General features: G+C 37.9%; 1 protein-coding gene across 5 annotated transcripts in view; it reads right to left on the reverse strand.

Moving 5' to 3' along the window:
- Positions 1-621: 621 nt before the first annotated feature.
- ZNF438 (zinc finger protein 438) overlaps positions 622-18,987 on the reverse strand; it is a 52,146-nt gene continuing 33,780 nt past the window's right edge. For 2 of the 5 annotated variants that reach the window (XM_017741545.1, XM_017741544.1), the window contains exons 4-6: positions 11,210-11,314; positions 4,970-6,746; positions 622-3,874 (exon numbers count right to left, since the gene is read on the reverse strand). In XM_017741545.1, the coding sequence (XP_017597034.1) occupies positions 3,262-3,874; positions 4,970-6,746; positions 11,210-11,314 (2,495 nt within the window). In that variant the 3' untranslated portion in view covers positions 622-3,261. Of the gene's footprint in view, positions 3,875-4,969; positions 6,747-11,209; positions 11,315-11,835; positions 11,995-18,987 lie in introns of all 5 variants that reach the window. The other 3 variants (XM_017741547.1, XM_017741546.1, XM_017741548.1) reach the window with 3 other exon arrangements.

The following is an 18,987-nucleotide window of genomic DNA, read 5'->3' on the forward strand; positions in this document are numbered from 1 at the left end:
TTTCGGTGTCATACTCAGCACAGAGAGATTTTCATTTTTCAGAGCTCTATGAAATTTGACAAGTAAACCTACTACAGTTAATAGCATTTTAATCTTTATGCATAACAATCACAAACCTACATTGTACAGGTTTGATAATAGTAGCTGACAGCTGAATTTGAAGTATACATTTCGTTCCAAGATAGATGCGCGTGTAGGTGGATGTGTTGTAGAAATACAATGTACGACACGGCTGAGCCTAGGTAAGCTGGTGATCCTCTAAACATCATCTGCACGAAGTTAGGGCAGAAATCTGCTCCTTTAAATACCTGTTCATCCTTCTTATGACACTTTCTTTAAAGAGCTCAGTGAATAGTAGGTAAAATAAGTATCTAATGAGGTATGACAGAAACCCTGATTGAGCTAAACAGCAGAGAGCTGAATTCTAATAAATAAATGAAGCAAAACGTTTACTGCCAGCAACTATGTCAAGTTAGACATAGGAAACTGTAGCTATGCAGCTGGAGAAGGGCAATAGTCTGCAAGCCAGAAAAGTGGTGGAACTCCTCCAGCTTTGATTATTTATGGTGTGATGATGAAGGAACAACTTTCCATGTGATGAACAGCTTTAAAGTTGAACAGTGAAGCTGAGAGAGAGATTTAATGAAAAATCAGAGGGGAACAAAACTACAGCTACAAAAACAATAACATTCGGTTTAACAATTTAAAAATGTAATTTGTGTGCAAAACCAGATGTTAACTTTTCCAGCTTCAAGGTAAACAGCAAACTGTATTCATAACAACCCTTCTGCTGGACAGCAAACAGACACTACCTAATGTTACAGTATGTAAGGCTCACTTTGGACCTCCAAATCTTATCAAAATGAACACAAATGCCAAACAAACACATTTTAAACAAAGGACACATCTGTATTTAATGCAAAGCTATTTTCCAAAGTCCCAACCTTTCATAATCTACCATAATCATAATAGTCTGAAACATAAGACTGCTTTCAGGCTCAGAAAAAAAGGCTTCTAATTTTAAACATTTATGAGGACACTGAGAAGTGGCTTAGAACCATGCTTTAAAACATGTTTTCAGGCTTTGAACTGCTGAAAGCTGAGACCCCTTTACCCATTTGGCCTGAAGAAAGGGAGAGAAGTACAAAAATATGATGAAAAGACTGCACATGAGAATTTCTATTAAAGAAAACGCAGCTGACTCCTTCATTCCAGCCCCTTCCTCCCATCACCACTGCACCTTCCCCTCCAGGGGAAGTGCACTTCTTGCCTGATGAACACCCCCACACAACTCATCTACATCACAGGCTCTGATGCACCACTGTTTTTAACAAATACTTTTTGAAAATAATTTTAAGGGGCCACTCTGCCATTGCTGATGCTGTTCCTGAACAGGAGGGACTTTGCCTCAGCACTGCATTGATGCCTGCTCATTTTAAACTATTCCTTGGGATGGGTGACTTAATGTTCATTCCAAAAAAAGATCATGATCAAACCTTTTAAATGGTTTTTCCCAACTCGTAAAATGCATGCTTTATGCTGGGAATAAATTTCCCTTTGATATAGTGTAACTATGGGAAGGAGAGATTGTTCTCACATTTCTGTTTCATGGAAAACACCCTGCTGTTTGTTTTTTAAAGGATTAAGTTGCAGGAGTAAAAAATGCTGCTAAATGCAACACACTCTACTAAGTTAAATACAGCCTCAGTCTGATATGAAACACTAACTTTAAAAATAGCTATTCCTTTACAAATGTGCCAGTGAAAATAAATATGAATATATTGTAGGCATTAAAAGATGAATGTGTCAAGAATAAGAACAAGTACTACTTTTAAGGTAATTCAGCATAAAATATCCCCAATATATGAAAGCGAAGAAACAGCCAAAAATATAAATTTATAGCAACAGATAGTAGGAAGGAAGTTTTGAAAATCCATGGGAATTCTTCTACCTTATCAGGCACCTGTACAGTTCTATGAGCATTTTCTTTTTGTCTTTTATTATTCTTGATTCCTGCCTTATAGTTCAATTTCAGGGCAAAGCACCATACAACAAGAAATTGCATTCAAAACTATTAGGTCATCAAAATTGTGTTTACTTTTTAAAAACAAAACATATACACAAAATATTGCAACAGCCTCTGGAATCCTACTCAGAAAGCCCAACATTTTTAGATCTCATGTTTTCATCACCATAATTTTTGCAAAACAGTGAGCGGCAACTCAGGCTATTTTAGGAATGACTCTTTCATCAAAGCAGTCCCTCAACTACAGCTGACCACAAGAAGGAATGAATAGAGTAGTACTGCAAGGATAGTACTGGTGTATTTTTCAGCTTGCCCTCTGACATGCTCTGACTTCTGCTGAAGAGTGATGCAGCGATTTCTCAAGACTGCCTCCATTATTGCTCCCAAAATAATTCAGAGGTACATAAGGCTTTAAGCAGTTTAAACACCAATTTCAAATTGGATTCAATGGTTTCAATGACCTTTTCATCAAAACCAAGCTCCAGAACTGCATCCCCTGACAGCCTGACAGGACCTGTCCCCTGGAGATGTGCTGGGCTCCATCTTAATGTGTGGCAACTCATCTTCGACCCAAAAAGCTACAGGCAAAAAAATACATGTAAAGGTTTTACTGCTAAAATACAGAGATCTTTGCTGTTACCAGAACAGAACTGAACACAAAAACACCTGCAAGCAATGAACATGGTTGAAGATACTGAAATCAAGACAACAAGAATTAAAAAGTTCTTAAATTATAGACTATAAGGCTCCTGAGTGCCAGCTGCATGTAAGCACATTCCAATGATCAAGAGAACTGTATGGAAATATGGATTTACCAGAAAATCTGGAAGCATAGTTGGGACCTGACTTCCAGTCAGGTTTGTAATTTCATTCCAGATTGAGATTACTACATATAAATTGATTTATTTTTGTGTGTACAGTATAATTTAATTTACAAACCTATTTCCTTGAGATTAACCATTAGTATTGAGTATTTGCTGTTATAAAGTTCCTTAAGCATGAATTTTAAGTACAATCATTCATAATCAGATTTCATGTACCCATCTGGAATGATACTGAATAAATACATTTTCTAGTCACCAAAATAAAGGTTAGTATAACTTTTTAAAAAATCCCCAACAAACCCAACTAACAAACCTTTGAAATGATACTTCTGTTGAGTTAGTTTAGCAAGACAGTGAAAAAACAATTTGGTAAGGTAGTTAATGCTTTTCATAGCATTGTAGAGTTAAGCTTCAATATTCACCGTTATCAGAAAGTTCAGTAATTCCTTGTTTTGATACCAAAGTAAAAATTGCCCATAAAGTGGAAGGGTCTTCACAATTATGATGACTCTGCCAATGATCACAAAGATCCTCTTTTCTTCCAAATAACCGTTTGCATAAAATGCAGTTATAGCCCGCTTTAGACCAAAATTCTATTTTTTTGCTTGGTGTACCAAACCCCACATTTTGCCTCTCCTTGGAGGCTTCACTACTTCCTGACTGAGTCAGTTCACTTTTAGGTAAAATATTGACATTATTTTGACGGTGGAAGTTTATCTGTCTCTTCAGTTTTGGAACAGTGTACAGCTCCTCCTGACAGGCACTGCACTTTGCTAAACGTCTTCTCTCGCTGCGCTGTTTCCACAAGTGGGTTGTGTGTTTCACCAGTTCCCCCCTTGTTCCTCTGTTTCCTTGCAAAATCCCTTCCTTTACTCTTCCCTGAATCTCTTCTCCATGGCAGCACAGTAAGTGAAACTTCATTTCGCCAAAAGACTCTGCAATAAACTGGCATTGACCACATTTGACCTGTAATTTCACTTCTCCCGGGTTATGGAATAGGTCCTCAAAATTGCACTTATTTCCCCTGTTGAAAAAAAGGAAATACAAGCTATTTCAGTATTAGCCAGGCAGAGAAAAGGGATGGCAATTTCTGTCCTTATAAGTTCCAAGAAGAGATGACAGTCATGAAACACTTTTAATTAAAAACAGGCATTGTTTCTACAGTATCTGATTCACTCAAAAGAGGGAAAAAAAAAAGAAACTAAATAAATAATAGTAAAGCTGGTTTGGAAAAAACTGAAACCAAATAACACTTCTGAGCTTAAGAATTGCCTCCAAAATTAGCCATGGTAGAAATAACCTTTTAACAACAGCTACTATGACAGCTACTAAGACTGACAGAAAAGTACTGCTGTTTCTCAGCCTCAAGACCTTAAAAATTTCTAACTGATGCTCCAGAGAGTGGAGCTGTGCAAAGTAAAACGAGTAAAATGGAACTGTAGTGTTGCAGTGAGGAGTTACATTAAAGCCCTGAGTATTCGTCAGTGAAAATAAATGCACAGTGGAACAAACAAAAAAGGCAACATTTAAACTGTATCAAGAGATTTCACCTCAAAATCATAATAGAGAGGTAAAAGAATGTTCTATCCATCTTAATATGATAAATTAACTTTTCTACTTGGCTGAGTGATCACAAAAGCAGCAAACTCAGGATGGATTAGCTCACAGCACTCCCTAAAAGGAAATGGGATAATGGTATTTAAGAAGGAAAACAAACTGCAAGCTACTGCTGAAATATGAATTGTTTTTCGCTTACTGCAATTGGTTCCCTTATCTTCTAGGGAAAACCCCAAAGTGGGTAGGACAGAAGATGCAGATTAACAGAATGCTAACCACAAGAAACCAACTGACCCAAATACGGTAGTATATTGGGTGTTACTAGAATATATGCGAAATTACTTTGCATATTCAAGTGTCAATAACGATTTTTAGCCAATAAATCAGCTAAAATATACTGGTTGATCTAATGGATTGACTAGATTCAAATGGAATATTTAAACCTTTAGGAATCTCACTTGGGGGAAAAAAGCAACAATTTTCATAATGGTGAGGTTTATAGATTTCCACTGACAACTTGAAATCCAGTTTTCATTAGCATTTAATTAGTGAAAACTCTCACCTCTCTGTAGCTTCTTCTGCCTCTTTTATATTCCTGTCTCTCTTCTTTAAAGTATCTTGCATCTGTTGCTCACTAGTAGAGGGCTCTGTGCTGATAACAACCCTGTGGACTTCCCTGAGGTGGCCAAAGTACACTTCAGCATGGCCAAAAACTTTAGCACAGAATTCACAGCACACCAGCTTTTTGGGTTTGCCTTCGTTGTGATGAAGCTTCATATGGGTGCTGAGGCTCCCAGAATGGATATACGCCTTCCGGCAGATCCTGCAGCTGTACGGCCGCCGGCTCGTGTGCATGTTCATGTGGTCCTGGAGATGGTGCTTAAACTGGAACGTGTGGTTACAAACATGACATCTGTGCAGCGGCTTAGGGGTGGCTGAACATGTATTTCTACTTAGATCACTTGATTTAGCTGATGTAGCATCACTTTGCTTGGAACTTAAACATTTATTGGCGAGTGAGCCATTTAAAAGTAAGTCTTGCTCATGAGACGGTGTGTCTATGATTGCTGCAGGAGTCAGCGGTGCAAGCGCCTGCGCAACCACCACTGGTTTTGGTCTGATACTGCGGTATTTTTTCACTGCTTCTGCTTTATTCCTTCGCTTGGCCTGAAATGCCAATAAATCATCCGGGGCTCTTTTTTTCCTGCCTCTTCTTTTAGAGGCTGCACTGTTCAATTTCTTAAGGCTGTCGACATCATCCACTTTGCTGGATGGAGAGAAGGTATTTTCTCGAGTGGTTTGTTTGGGTACTTGTGTAAATGATACAGCTAATTGCTTATCAAAGGCTTTGGTTTTCATCAAAGATGGTATCTTTTCACACTCAGATTTTAGTGAATGACCAGATATATCCACAACATTAGTATTCACCTTGGATTTACAGAATACTGAATTTTTCATCCTTGAGTAAGGCAAAATAGGAAGTTTTCCTTTTGGTGCTGACGGAGTCATCTGAATTGTACTGCAAAAAACTGCTGGTGACAAGACAGCAACAGGATTTGCAGAATTTGTAGGTTTTTTCTTTAGTTTCTCAGATGTCATAAGTGACTCTCTTGTGGTTTCTGATGCTGTCTTCACAGAGTGTAGACTTAGTTTCAGGGGATTAGTTGTACTTGCTGGCTTGGATAGGGAGTCTTCAACTACAGATGGTCCAGAAATACTATTGCTATCAATTTCAGTTTTGTTCATTAAAGGAGATCCAGATTCCCCACAATTGCTTTTCTTTATTAATGTAGCAACTCCAATTTCAGCTGAGTCACAGTCTCTTATCATCCCTTGCTCAGCTGAATCTGAACTAGAATGAGCTTCAGGACAGTCTTCAGTTACAGTAGTCATGGAGGAAGTCTGTGATGAGATTAGTGCTTTGGTAGGAAACTTGTTACGTGCACTCAAACCAGAGATTTGTGCTGGTTTTTTGTCACTCAGCAATTTATTTCTTACAGATTGGTACCTGGGGATGGGCAGCTTTAGGTTTTCAGAAGGGGCCACAGCTGACTGCTGAACTTGCTGTGTTAGGGCAGGTGCAACACACGGCACAGCCAACAGGGAAAACGTCCCCTTGTGAGCAGCCACCTGCATGACAGCATAGTTCTGAGCTGGTACCACCAGTGGCTTGGAACCACCTGAAGCTGAAATTGGTGTAATTGGCTCAGGCAAAGATGACTGAAGACAAGAAACCACTCCAGATGTTAAAATTTTTGGTACCATTTTTGGAGCAATGGTCCTAAACTGACTTTTCTTCTGAAAACTTTGTATTATATCCGAAGGGGATTTCTGTTTATCTGTAAGAATAACATAAGAAAGATGTGATACACAGTATTTTTTAAAAATTACTCTCTCAAAAGTAAAACTGCTTGCAAAGGATACTATTACACACAAGCTTATAAAAAATATTTAGGCATTTAAATGACCACCCAATTAAATTTAGAATTGCAAAAGTTTCATAGACATAGCACTGTCTGAAGCAACATGCTTGAACAGAGATATGAAAAAAAATTTCTTCTTAATCAAATATTAATTGGATGTTTCATTCAAGGTTAGAAACTACATGACATTTCAGAACAAATACACCCATAAGCCCCTTCAGCCCTGGAAAAGCTGCAATAGCATGCTGCCAAAACTCTGCTGGAAGAACAGGGACAGGATTTAAGCTCCATGACACAGAATTTCTCTGAGCACCAGCTCTGATCATCTCTCTCAAACAGAATCATGCTATCCTTTCAGACTTCCTCTAATAATTTGAATTTGTGGGTTTTATCAGATACAGATCAAAGTTTGCCTGATGAAGTCTTAGAAAAATTACTGCTGCAAAACATGCAAATAATGTATAATAAAATCAAAGAAGACTTAAAAGAATATGTGAATATAAACTACTGTTAAATACCCAATCACAAAAATTACTCATGTGCCACTAACCCACAACAGAACTACTGTAGTAAGTTATTTAAACATTTTCTTGAAAGATGCAATTTATCAACATTATATCACAATTCCTTCCTGTTTCTACTTGTGTTCATAGAAGTCACAAATGGTTTTAGTAAAGAAGAATGTGGAGGATAATTCAAACAAACAAAAGGAAAAAGATAAAATTCATATGATATAATATGCATTAGGCAGCAAAGACACCTGCTGACCTTTCAGATTCCACAGAAAAGGACTTCATACATAGTTAATTGTACCACTATCATTTAATCTATCAGTCTCATTACCCACTCCCAAATTCAATTATTGATGCTTCCAGTTCTTAAAACCTGGGATAGGTTTCCTGAAAAAAGGAAATCCCAACAATCTCAACCACTGAAAATTCAGCTACAAAGATCACAGGCTGAAAGGCAATTTGGACATAAGCAAAAATAATTTTGAGAGAGGAATCACACTTGAATAGAACACGTGAAAGTAAATGCTGGAACCTTGAAATACTGTAGTAAGATAATTCCATAGGAAAGTTTCCATTCCTTGCCATTTTAAAGACCTGTATTATAAATGCATTTGTAGGTTACTCTGGATTTAAAAATGTAACTGTAAATTACTACCAACACTGGAAACTCCAGTAAATTTATCTTAATCCTGGATGTTCTTCTCAGACATCACATACTTTGCAAAAAGCACTGCAAGGTACAAACCTGTCATGTTTCATGACCAGAACTTCTGAAGAGATATACACACATATTCATGGTATGCACATGTGCAGTAAAGCCACTTGCCTTCAGGACATGTTGGATCCTCTGAGCAATCACATATAAACTGTACAGTTCATATTTAGTAGATCTGATGCTTTTCAAAACTCTTTGATCAGCAGATTCATAGAGCAGTAACTATGCAGGGCATAAGCCTTTGATTGTTTTATTGCCAACTACTGCATCAAACCCCGAGTCCATTATGTACTTTCTTTATACACCAATTAAGTGAAACTACTGGGTACCGCCAAAACTTTCTGCCCAACGTCTGTAGAGATGTTCTGAATTTCCATACATTCTGTGCAGACTGGGTTACTGTATATATGGAATTCCTACACAGATATTGAGACCCCTGCACACAGGATAAGTCCAGGCCTACAGAATTTGTGCAACCTGGAAAAAGCAGAAACATGGTGTGTTTAAAATTGTTTCCCCACAGCACTTTTTATTCTCAATTTTTAATTGTTTTTTTTACATTCTAGTCACTAAATATATAGAAACTTCTACATTTTCAGCTGCTAATATTTCTATTAATACTCAGATGACTATTTGTTTCCTACAAGGTATCTTCTTGTTGTTTTTTTGAATAAATAATTTAAGTACTTCTGAGAAGAACAATAAAATTATGTAGTGTATTGTAATCACTAATCAAACTAGCCCTGAACTTCAATGATAATTACAGGTCAAACTGCAGAGCTTAAATACAGCAAGTGACAGAATAAGTGTACATCCCTTTTAGGGAACAGAGTCAGTTCTTGTTTCTCCAGATTATGCTTGCCATTTTCCAAATCAGCAGCTATTCGGCTTGCCACAATATTCAACATGAAGCTGTTTCCATTCTCTTTCATTTTTCTTGTTCCTCTCCTTTTTTATTTCAAAATTTCATTAATTGATTTGCATAAAACTTTTAGGAAAGCCAGCATTTCAGCAGACTACTACCTGTGCTACTCCAAGTTACAAGGCACCCACTCTTCAACCAATGGTAACAGGAAAAGGTGGAAGTTTTGCTGTGGACATGCCACCTCTACAAATGGTAGCCACAAAAAACAAGGTTAATTTGAGGTTAGAAGGAAATATTTGTGGGAATAATGTATGGCACTAGCTCTAAGAAGAACCATATGTTTCTTAAATGCATTGACTTGCCTAATGCAAAATTAGGCAGTAAAATCACTTTTCTATAAAGAAAGTATCTCCACATATTTTCTCAGCATTCCCCTGGAGAATGTTGCTCTAGAAGCCAAGACCTTCAGCAAAATCAAACACAAGATGCTCTTTGAAACAAGGTCTGTTTAGATCAATATCCTTCTCACCCAGTTAACACAATACTAAGAATTGATTTAACTGTTTGAGATGAGATTTTTATACAAACACTTTTTCCAACTAGTGTAATTTTATCATAAGTAAGTTTTCCAGGCAAGCTATGTTTGGTACCAACCTTCAATACAACTTTTTTGTTTTGGTTTGGTTCTTTTTTTGTTTTTCCACAAGTTTACATTAGACATTTTAGTGCAGAAGTATTCACTGCAGTGCTTCTGGTAAGCTAAGGATACTCAACTCTGCATTTCCCTCCCCTCCCACACAGCTACTGTAGTTAAGCTGCTTAGCCAGTGCCTAAATATAGAGAAGGGCTAGATGCAGACTAGCTGTCTGATGGTGCTTCAGACTTTGTTAACATTTTGCTTGCAGACTGGGAAAGCTAATTGGAAGAACTGGTGGAAGACTACTTAGCATCTTGGATCAGGAGAAAGCAGACAGTCAATTCACAGACTGGAGGTTCTACTGACCCTACCCAGAGCATGCAAGTGTCATCAGTGACCAAAATTCTGTTTCCCATTTATAGTTGGTGAAAAGTTTCAACAACTTCCTTTGCACACAGACAGAGATATAGTAATTCACGTCTTCATCACGCTGAAGGACTTGGATATGCTCTGGCTGCCTGCCTTGTGCAAAGGCTGCTTGGAAACCTCACATGCATCTTTCAGGGGCATTCCGTTTCCTCCAAATTATTTCTGTCTCTGATTCAAAGGACTCATTTTGACTTGTCAGCTGTGACCTGAGGAAAAGCCTTTGTGCCTATGCAATCCCATGAAGTCTTTCACCTAAGAAGGGGAAGTTTCACTTAAGGGAGGCTGTGCAATGGCATTTGTGAGGATGGCCCTTTGTTTTAGACAACATTCTTTCTACAAGTCAATCTGCAGATCCTTCACTGCTGTTGTCCTCACTCTTTCAGATGGGTGTGAGTTGGGGCAACAGGTAGACACTTTTACTAATTACACACTAATCTAAACCAAATGCAGTTCAACCCCTTTACTTTAGAAGTCTCAGTTAAAAGATTAATGGCTACCATGCTAGGACCTGCAAGTATCAAATCACTCAGAAACCTGCAGGATGGCGTAAGCTTTCCTGCCTTCTAAATAACCTTAAAATTGTATAGAAGTGGACAGTGACACAAAAATACAAAAATCAATGATGCATTAAATTCTCTGACAGAGTCATGCTGGGAAGAGCCCTCTGGAGGAAATGGAGTCTCCATGGGTTGCTGCTTCTTCATGGTTCCCCTGCCTTCCCAAGTCAGGTCTACTCCAGCCTAATCTGCCTTATTTTTGTACTTCTTTTAGTTTGTTCCCTATGTAAAGCACACAACATTGCTGAACTCAGACACTGTAGAAAGTATCAGAAGAAATTTAATTTTCAGCACTATCTAGTCTATTTTGAAAATAACCCCCACAGAAACCACTGAGTAACAGTGTTCATTTTTTAAATAATCCTTGTAGGTCCACCTCAGTTGTGCAGGTATGTTTTTAATTTGTGTATAAATGAACGTATGAGAGAAAGTAACACCAAAAAAAAGGATCATCTTGTTTTGAAGGAAAAGACAGAATACAGATGACAAGTAATGAATATTCAATGCACATTAACACTGCTGAGTCTTTTGCTGACTTTGAAAGGAAGAGTATCTCTTCTGTGGGAAAAAAAAATGCACGACTTTCTAACACACAACATTAGATCTTTTTCTGCCAATAATAGTTAATCATTCATTTTGCCAAATCTCCATACACACTAAATACCTGTGGATACTGTCTTTCCAGAACAAGTGTCTTGCTTTTGCTGACCCAGCATACTTTGTTGGACACAATGTTTCTCTGCAGGATTAGCATGCAAAAAAACACCACCTGCAAAAGTACTTCAGTCAGTTAAAAATAGATCCCAGGACAAAAAAACCCAAAACAACCAAACTCCCAAAACCAACAAAACCCAGAAAAAGACAATATAAAATGGCAACATAAAACATTAACTTTCAGCTAATGCATTAAGAAAACTACTGCTTCTTGATCTTCACTATTTTTCTCTCCTCAAAATACGCTTTAAAATCCAATATATTACATGCCAAATGCAAGGTGATAGCTTAATAATTGAGTAAAGCTGGTTAATGTGGCAAACAGATGGGATGGTTTAGCTTCACTGTCACGGCAGACAGTCAAGAGCAGCAAAACAAATCACTTCAAAAAATGAAGTTTCAGTAGCTTTAGTGAGGAGTTTTAATACAGGGGCTAAATTCTGCGCTCATTTACACTTCCCATAATTCCATGTAAATAAACTGCAGATATTATAGAAAACAGACTGGACTTCTGTGTTCAAAACCAGTTTTGCCACACACCTGTACAAAGTAAGATTAGTAACAAAGCCTACAAACCATGAGTGTCCAGCTCCATACATTATAGCAATTAATTTGCAGTTGTTTCTATCTTTGCTAATAATAACCACCTGGGTGGAATGTTCTGGTCTGGGTATTTGCATCAGATAATCTTCTAAAATTAATTTCAACAGAAAATACCAGCCATTCTCAGTATGCCTGCATTAAAAAAAGAAAAAAAAAATTAATCTAGGAACACATCTGTGCAGTGGGTGAAGACCTTGATATGCGACACAGCAATGTCTCTTTGATCTGTGAAAAGCTGCCCAAATTAGGCAAAGCTGGAGATTCTGGGCATGTGTTCAGTAGATACTTCAAGCAGCTAACTTTTCCAATGATTACAATGTGCTCTTGCTTCAGGCTGGGCCAGATTTTCCCTGAACTACAGCTTTAGGTCCAAGCACCCAAGTTGGAAAAAGGAAATGGCCTCTCCTCGTCTCTGAACTGCAGCGCTGACAGTGTATAAGAGAAACACAGGAACACACAGGGCAAGCAGAAAAAGGATAAGACTAGAAATGAGACTTGAAAAGTGTCCAGGCCAAAGAATCAGGGTGGGATATGGGAATTAATGCAGACTTAAGACAGGTAATCAACATTACACATGATGTGGAAAGGAGAAGCATTTAAGCCAAAAGAGGAATCTCACGTTTCTTACATTTTTAGTACTTGATTTTTTAAAGAGTAATATAATTATGTTTACGTAAGTGTGCTTTTGTGTAATTTAAACTAGTTTAGAAAAATAAACAATATAACAAATTATTGTAATGCAAGATTGGAAAATCAACATAGATCATTCACACAAACAGTAAAATACAAAATGTGCAAATACACTTAGAAAATTCATTCTGGTATACCACACGAGAAACAAGACCAAAACAATTTGTTAAAATTCTAGAGGCTTAAAGCTGTATCTTTAAAGCCATATGTAATTAAATTTGATTTGAGCATAAATGTGATTTGCTAGTTGTATAATAAGCATTTTATAATCTAGAAAGGTTTTCTTTACAGTCTGTAAAGAAGTTTATTATCTTAAGGAATTAGGATTATAGTGCATTTCAAGGAATTCTGTGACCAGTGGAATGCTACCTGGATTCTTTAAATGGTCTCCAAAAGACTATTCTTAGCAGAAGAGCACATTGCAATAACAAAGGTAGACTTTTTTTTTACGTTAATTGGACTTCATTAAAGAGGCTGTTCAACATTAAAATTCCTACTGGCGTTTTTCAGTGTGGGAATAAGATAAAACTATTTTTAGCATAAACTGTCACCTTGCAATGGTAAGTCATACAGTAATCCAAGAGCATGGGTGCATAGTTTGTATCTAGATAAGTTCTTCAGTTTCCTCTCTAATTCAGTCTTTTGGTTTTGCCTGAAATGTCCTTTTTGCACTATTAACCATATATTGATATATGATAAAATTTATACAGATCTAACATACCTTAAGAAAAAAAAAATTAGATTACGCCACTTTTGCAACTTCCCAAATCGCTTTCCTCTGTTTTTTGAAAGTGTACATAGGAGAGGCCTTTCACACCATCCTCCTCAACACCCTTTTCTCTAAATTGGAGCGGCACAGACTGTTTATAGATGGACTATTGGATGGATAAGGAATTGGCTGGAAGGTAATAGTGAAGATCTCAATGCCTGTATGGAGATGGGTGACAAGTGGTGTCCCTTGGGTCCGTACTGGGACCAGTGCTGTTTTATATCTCCATCAGTGACAAAAACAGTGGGATGGAAAATTGCACCCTCAGCAAGTCTGCAGTCAAAACCAAGCTGAGAGGTATATCTGACACACCTGGAGGATGGGATGCCTGAGGGACCTGGACAAGATCAAGTGGCCCCATGGGAACTTTGTGAGTTCCTGCACATGGGTCAGGACAGTCCCTGGTATCAATACAGACTGGGGCTAAAGTGATTCAGAGCAGCTCTGCCAAGAAGAACTTAGGGGTACTGGTGGATGAAAAACTGAGTGTAGCTGGAAATGTGCACTTGCAGCCCAGAAAGCCAACAGTGTCCTGGGCTGCATCCAGAGCACCATGGGCAGCAGGGAGAGTGAAGGGATTCTGCCCTTCTGCTCTGCTCTGCTCTGGTGACATCTCACCTGGAGTTCTGTGTCCAGCTCTGGGGACCCCAGCAGAGACATGGACCTGTTGGAGCAAGTCCAGAGTAGGGCCACAAAAACGATGAGAAGGATGGAACACCTCTTGTGTGAGGAAAGGCTGAGAGAGTGAAGGGGTTGTTTAGTTTGGGGGAGACTCCAAGAAGACCTAATTGGGACCTTACAATATCTGAAGGGTGCCAAAAAGAAGGATGGCGACACTTTTTTACAGTGCTTGCAGAAACAGGACAAAGCATAAAGGTTTTAAACGAAAAGAAGGTAGATTCAGACTAGATACAAGGAAGAAATTTTTTAACTGCCCATCAATCTTACCAGCATCTTGATTTTAGTACCTCTGTCCCCAGAGGAAAGTATAACATAAAAAAATACCCATACTAAAAGCAGACTTGTTAAACCAAGTTAACACATTGAGAAATTTAGTCACTATATTAGCAGCAGTAGCAACAGTACTACCTAAGACATAATTTTTGATTTCTCATAGATTTAGATTTCATAGATCTCTGTATTGTCCCAACACAAACAACTTTTAAAATACATATGAAATACTATTTCTATAGGGAATAACAAGTGGCCAACAGCTTTGAGGTAACCTTTTTGAGTTGCAACCTGAAATGTATTAGCCACACAGAGGTAAATCACTATTCAAAAGCAACTTCCTATATAAAATGTGGGCAATGCATGGCTTAACACAACATCCTATTTAAAAAAAACCTTTTTTGTGCTACTGTATAAAGCAAGAAAGTCTTCAAAATCCTTCCTAAGAGTCAAAATACATATACATAAGAGATTTTAAACACTTTTGCAGTGAATTAAAATACATTTATTAGCAGATCTACATGCTCTTTTAGCACCTCTCATGCAGTGTTTGTGAACTTTAAAAGCTTTCCATTTTTCTGAAGGCACAGTCTTTCAAGTTATAAGTTACTCATTTCATATTAAGGTCAACAAAATTAATAGGTCTTAAGCAGATCAAAATATTTTCATATCAAGAAATGAAAGCTGGCATAAAGAAAGCTAGCCATAAAGCCATCTGTAATTACTAATAACTTTTTCCACCTTTAGAGCTGAAGAAATCATGCACAGACTTTTCTCACTATGGCAATATAAGAAAGAAGGGCTCAAAATGGTGCCTGGCCTCTGCAACCATAAAAACAGTGACTGAATTTTTAATTACGGAATTTCTGTTTGAGAGACACTGTTAGATACATCACCAAAGACTGTGTTTCAACTTATTTGTGCTTCTGCTATTTTCAGAAACCAACCATGTCAGCCTGCAAGTGGGAATTATCTAGAAACCTTGGTGCTCTGACAGGATGCAATTGAGTAGAATGGAAATTATTTTGGTGTCACTGCAAGTCCAGTGGTTATCAGTTGCTTTTTCCCAGTCATTCTGCTCCATAGAGGACACCATTCCTGAAGATTTGCAAAGCCAGGCTGCAGTGATGCAGCCACTTGGGGGAACTAATTGTTCAGAAAATAGTTGAAAGGAGGTGATGGAAGCACTGGTCATAAACTAGTAATTCATAACCCCCTTATTTGCAAATACAAATTAGGTACTTCAGAAACTGGGGATAAACACCTGTAATTGGATTTTCAAAAATTTCTGGGAGAATTGCCAGTTGAAATTTCTTTTAGTGAGCATCAGGAAATATATGGACCTAAACAGTAATTCATCCCCTGTGAAGTCAATGTAAAGTCATTTTAAAGGGCCTATCAAGATCAAATCAACATGGAAAAAATTTTAATATGCCTAATGTAAGTGGTAATTAGTGAACTTATTTTCTCTTAAGTATGGGAAACAGTAATGACCAAGTGTGCTAAAAAAATGAAGGCAGAATTCTTCAAAAACTGCAGCACAAAAAGGTCAAGTAGAACAATTTTAGGAATAAATCATAAAATAGTTTCTGATTAGATTTTTGCTCTCCTTTCAAAAAACATATCTACATCTTACTGAGAGTTCAACTCTATTTGGGACAGAAAACACGTCTGTCTCACTTCGGTAAGGGAATTAGGCCTCTTACTCCCAAAATCTAATTTTTTTGCAAATACTGATGTGCAAATAGAGAACACAACAAAAAAGCAAAGGTTTTATTCCTGCAAAAGAGTACCTCTTTTGTTTTGGTGAGAATCAGTGCACTTTTTTCTAAAGAAAGACTGTATGCATGAGAAAACAATTAATTTGCCACTTTGGCTCAATATTGCAACTATATTTTACTTAAGGCATTAAAAACATCTGCATGGTGACTTCAGTAGTACAAACCTCAAGTATGTTCCCTCATAACCAGAGGATCAGAAGACTGTCAGTCTTGGCTTGGCCTGTTTTGAGTCTTCTGTTATAAACTATACACAAAGTTTATTATTCCCCAAAGGAAGGGCCAGAACAATCATTAAACAATAATTGAACAATCATTAAAGAATAGCTGGAGAGTATTTGCTGGAGGATTTTGTTAATAGGTAATTTCACTGAAAATTACATAAGTGGTCTGAGTTTTGAATGGGGAATCCCTATCTAAGGTTTTTGTTTGCTCTAGTTGTGCCCCTTTTACTTTCTTCATGAGCCAGATTTCTTCAGAAAAAGCCCCTCCAGCTCTGGCTGAGATATGCAAAACATTGCTACCAGTAGTTAATTCCACTAAAGATTAAAACAAAAATAAAGATAAAAGGATCTCCACCACTTGCTTCAAATAGGTATGTGTATTTTTTCAAAGACAGACATAGATCCGTATAGCATAGGAAAACTAAAACACCTTCTGAAATACTATGGTCCTGGCTAGGCAAACATTAGTTTTCAGAACATATAAAATTATCACTTGCTGCTGAGCTTGAACACAGCTAGGCCTTACTGGCAGTAGGATGCAGCGGAAAACAACTTAAATTACAGTATCTGATTGGTTTTCCTCCCCCAGTGCACAATTACAATTATTTGCAGTGCTTACTGACATTGCTAGCTTGCCCATGCTAGTCACCGTGCTGTTTAAAGGCAGCACTGGCTCTCAAAAGAAGGTGGTGGATGTGCTGTAAAGGAGCTATGGAATACACTGCTGAGAGGTGATAACGCATCAGCAAAGCCCGGCAGTGGTGCCAGCAAACGAGGGGATGCAAAGAGGAACGCAGTCGCCAGGGATGTAGGCCAGAGATGATACCCTCAGCCCGGCGTGTGCCGCAGCCCCAGCCCGGTGCTGATGACGCTGCCGTGTCCGTGGCGGTGCTGCGGACAAAGGAGCCCCGGCAGCGAGCCCAGCAGAGGGAGTCGGTGCCCGTCCCGCCGCCCCGGCGCCGCAGGACGCGCCGGCAGCCCCCCGCTCCCCAGGTGCCCGCCCGGCTTAGAGCCGCGGCTCACGGCCACTGCCCTACTGTAAATCTCAAACGACAGACAGGCTGTTCGATTTGCCTAGTAATTTTGTAATGCTAAACATGGCTTGTCCTGAAAAATCAGGTACAGCACCGCACCCAACCTCCGAACAACTTCACAACGAGTTACCTTAGTATTTCAAAACATTCTGTGCCTGCAAACTTTTCAGTAAATTCAATGTTTTGTGTAACTTGAGAGCATCTTAAAGCAAAGCAGTTGAGCCTTCCCGTTTACAAGTAATTACTTCTACTAAACTATTTAGCAACCTCTATAACTGCAGTAAGACTACTGTGCCTGAGATTTTAAAAAAATCCTTTACTGAACTTGTGTTAATCTAGTCAGTGCCCAAAATGGCACATCCATGGCTATGTTACTAGAAACACCAGATTTACACTAGATGTTCTTCTTTCAGTAGGCATATGAAAAAAAAAAGCACTGTTACCAAAATATTTTACCATCCAAAGGAATACCCTGAAATCTTTGTCAAACTTTCTCGCTTTCATCATTGCTCAGCTCATCACACAAACCATCTGCATAAATAAAGATGTAAGCATCTGCTGTATGGCAAATGGTCTCAGGGGCAGATGTTTTATCCTTGCATTCATGTCACTGGCTTGGATACATTATTTGAACAGATGTACACAATCTGAAAGTGTCGTGTCCCACAGTGAAATGTCTCCAACTGCTTTCTATCAAAGTACATAAATGCTATTTGCACCTGCATTTATGTTAATGATATAAAGGCAGCAGGGGTCCCAGCAAAGTGAGAGCTGATGCTAAGAAACACATTTACAAGGCTAATGGAAGTTTGAGATCTCCCAGCACCAAATAATCATACTAATATGTATACAAAAAGTACAGAACCACACTTGACCTATGGTTCTAAAAAAAATTAAACATGCTCAAAGACCAAAACTATTATTTTAGCGTGTGATACCCTTTTCCAACATACATTTTAAAAAGACAAAACCTATTCGATAAATAAACCAGGACAACCTTATATTTTGCAAAATATTTGTATAAGATACACAATTCTTTCATGTTAGAGTCATTTAAGAAAAACATCTTATAAATCTGACAATGCCAATGGTATTTCAGTTCACTAAGGCACAGCGGTATTGTATGTCATTATAAAGCATTATAAAAAATACCAACACTTGCTCAACAGTAAATATTTAACATGAGTGTGAATAGTTGAATATAATGCTTCAATGATTGTTGTCACGTCATAGGTTGTCATATGGATGAAATGATAATTTCATAATTCTGAGGAAAAAATAAGATTTGACAAGTTAGATACTTTTCATTTTTCAGAAAAGTGCATCTAGTTGAACATGATGTTACAATTGCTTGCTACATAAAAGATAGTCACCCTTCTTGGGTGTCTTGAAGGAGTATGGATCAAATTACAGAACACCTGCTATTACATGACAAATGGCAGCAGTGAAGGGTTTAGCTGCCACTCAAAGAACTTGCACTAATCATTACTTCCATACTTAACTGAAAAATAATGAGCACACTCAAAGTACAGAAACACTGACAAATATGCCACACTGAATGTAACTGATGGATAGGTTCCATTTCCAATATAATCTATTTTCAAAAGTTTTATTTGTAAGAAATGTGCCAACACTAGAGTTGTACATAAATCATCACAAATTACTAATACCCTCCATAT

The sequence above is a fragment of the Corvus brachyrhynchos genome, unplaced genomic scaffold, assembly GCF_000691975.1.
Source record: "Corvus brachyrhynchos isolate BGI_N302 unplaced genomic scaffold, ASM69197v1 scaffold167, whole genome shotgun sequence".
Classification (NCBI taxonomy): domain Eukaryota; kingdom Metazoa; phylum Chordata; class Aves; order Passeriformes; family Corvidae; genus Corvus; species Corvus brachyrhynchos.